Source organism: Malania oleifera, chromosome 8 (assembly GCF_029873635.1).
Source record: "Malania oleifera isolate guangnan ecotype guangnan chromosome 8, ASM2987363v1, whole genome shotgun sequence".
In the NCBI taxonomy this organism is placed as follows: domain Eukaryota; kingdom Viridiplantae; phylum Streptophyta; class Magnoliopsida; order Santalales; family Ximeniaceae; genus Malania; species Malania oleifera.
In genome coordinates, this window is record NC_080424.1 from 19,447,155 (window position 1) to 19,449,373 (window position 2,219).

Consider the following 2,219-nt stretch of genomic DNA (forward strand, 5'->3'; position numbering starts at 1 on the left):
AGGGGTGAAGGACAATTTTAAATCGAATATTCTTTCAATATTTTTTTTCGTAAGTTTTTTAATATATTAAATGGTAAAGGGTATTTCTGCAATTAATTATAAAGATCAAGGACGTTTTTGAAAGAGAAAAATAAAATAAAATAAACACCAAGCGAGTACGCCGAGCAGCGTATTTTATTTCCCATTCAGTCCCTAGTTGGTGACCCTTTTTACAATTACCATCACTATTTTGTTTCCATTGTAGGCCCAAAAACTCTGGTAAATTACGCATTGAATCTTACGCCTATATATGAAGTTTTAATACCAAGTTGCACCTGAAGGCCTCTCTCTCTCTCTCTCTCGCTCGCTCGCTCGCTCTCTCTGCTGCATCCATGGATTCTTCTTCAGCACCCTGTAATGGCCACTCCCAAGCACTCTCCAAGGAGAGAGAGTACTCCTCATTTCGGACCACCCAGAAACACCCCTCCCTTCGCCAGACCCAGCTCCCATCTCCTACCTCGTCCTTCTCATCATCTTCCTCCTCGTCCTTGTCTTCACCCGATAATTCACCCAAGACTCACCTTCAATTTTCTCGCATTCCATTTTCTTGGGAAAAGTTGCCAGGAGTTCCCAAGAAACAATTTTCTCGGAAAAAAGACCCTTCCCTGGAAGCACTCCTCCCACTGCCTCCCTCTGCCGGCCCCAACTCCTCCAAGAGAGTCACCATGGGCGACATAATTCGAATCCGAAGGAAAAAGCCCAACGAGAGCATTAGAAGGGATCCGTTCTTCGCGGCGTTTCTCGAGTGCTCCAAGGATGACGATGGTCGCGAAAGAAGCCTAGACCATCTATGGAAGGCGGCCGGTGTGTCACGGAGCTCAAGCGACTGGTTCGGATTTGCCAGTCTGCCGTATTCTTGCAAGAGGGCCTGCTCTGTTTCAGACTCAATCATGTATATTCCAAGATCAAGCAATAATGCCGGCGAAGTATGGCACCGGCGTTCTCACTGAACTTAAAATTCACCATAGTACTCGGCGATCTATGAATCAATCGACCGCCAACGTATAGATAAGTTGAGAGTTTAGTTTTTGTGCATTTTAATTTAAAACTAGCTACTTGTGCTTGGTGTTTGGGCATTTTAGTTTTCTTTTTTTGGGTTTTGGTTTTGGGTGTTTGATCTTTCTTTCCTGGCAGTATATGTGGCTGGCTGGGGTGTCAGATCCATGATCACATATAAGAATTTGTATGATATAATCGGAAAGGAGTCCGAGCTGCTTTAATTTCTTTATCTAATAATGATGAATAGAACTATGGTGTTTTTAAGTTGTTTGATTAGTTTTTGGATTCATTTGTTCCCATACATAGTTTAGATATGTTATATTATAAGTGCTCCTCTCCATCTTTGATCTGTTTTTTTCTTCCGAATTATATTAATCCTGTAGTTGTAAAAAGACTTCAAATTTTGATTTGTGTGAATTCGAATCAAATTTTAAAATCTAAATTTTTTTTGAATTAATTTTTTGTTCAAACTTAAAAAGTAATTTTTAATATTTAATATTATTATTACTGTTAGCATTATGTTTTTTAATATAAAAAATAATTAATTAAACGGGCATTTTTTTATTTAAAAAATAAAGATAAATACGAGTATCAAGTAATAAGAAATTCCATTTTTTTTTTTATTTCAATGAAAAAATGAAAATAAAAAAGGGGTAATTAAAATGAATTAATTAGATAATGCAACCTTCGCTTGGGAACAAAAGGACAGCTACATAATTGATTTGGTTAGTTGGCAATTGACTGAGAGAGAGAAAGAGACAGAGTTGTTGAGCAACTTCATGTGTTTGTATCCTCGCACTCGCACAGTCATTTTTTTGTTTGCATTCCTTATTAAATTACTTAAAACCACAGATTCTGAATGTGAGTGCCCTTCTACTCTACTCTTCTTTTTCACTATCTAAATTTTGACATTAGTAAAAACACTTTTCAGATTAGGAATTGTATGACTCTTACATGTTAGAAGTGTTATATTGGAAAAACTGAGGAATATTGGGTTGCCTTTTACTCTAAATCTTTTAGATAATAGTCTTTCTATAAAACAAAAAACAAAAACAAAATCAATTTTTTAAGTCCAAGATTATGTATTTACACTATAATAGTTGTCCATTTTTATTTATTTGTTTATTTATTTATCTATTAGTAGTAGGCTTGTGGGTATCCACTCTTAAAACTTTTAAAAA

At 36.0% G+C, this 2,219-nt stretch overlaps 1 protein-coding gene across 1 annotated transcript; it reads left to right on the forward strand.

Annotated features, from left to right (window-relative positions):
• Positions 1-292: 292 nt before the first annotated feature.
• On the forward strand, positions 293-1,302 carry LOC131161501 (uncharacterized). Its single transcript, XM_058117312.1, has one exon. The coding sequence runs from the start codon at positions 372-374 to the stop codon at positions 987-989; it is 618 nt and encodes a 205-aa protein (XP_057973295.1). The 5' UTR covers positions 293-371; the 3' UTR covers positions 990-1,302.
• The last annotated feature ends 917 nt before the right edge of the window (positions 1,303-2,219 follow it).

Excerpts from the sequence above, each read along its gene's own strand:
- LOC131161501 (XM_058117312.1), top strand. The coding sequence starts at position 372 with ATGGATTCTTCTTCAGCACCCTGTAATGGCCACTCCCAAGCACTCTCC.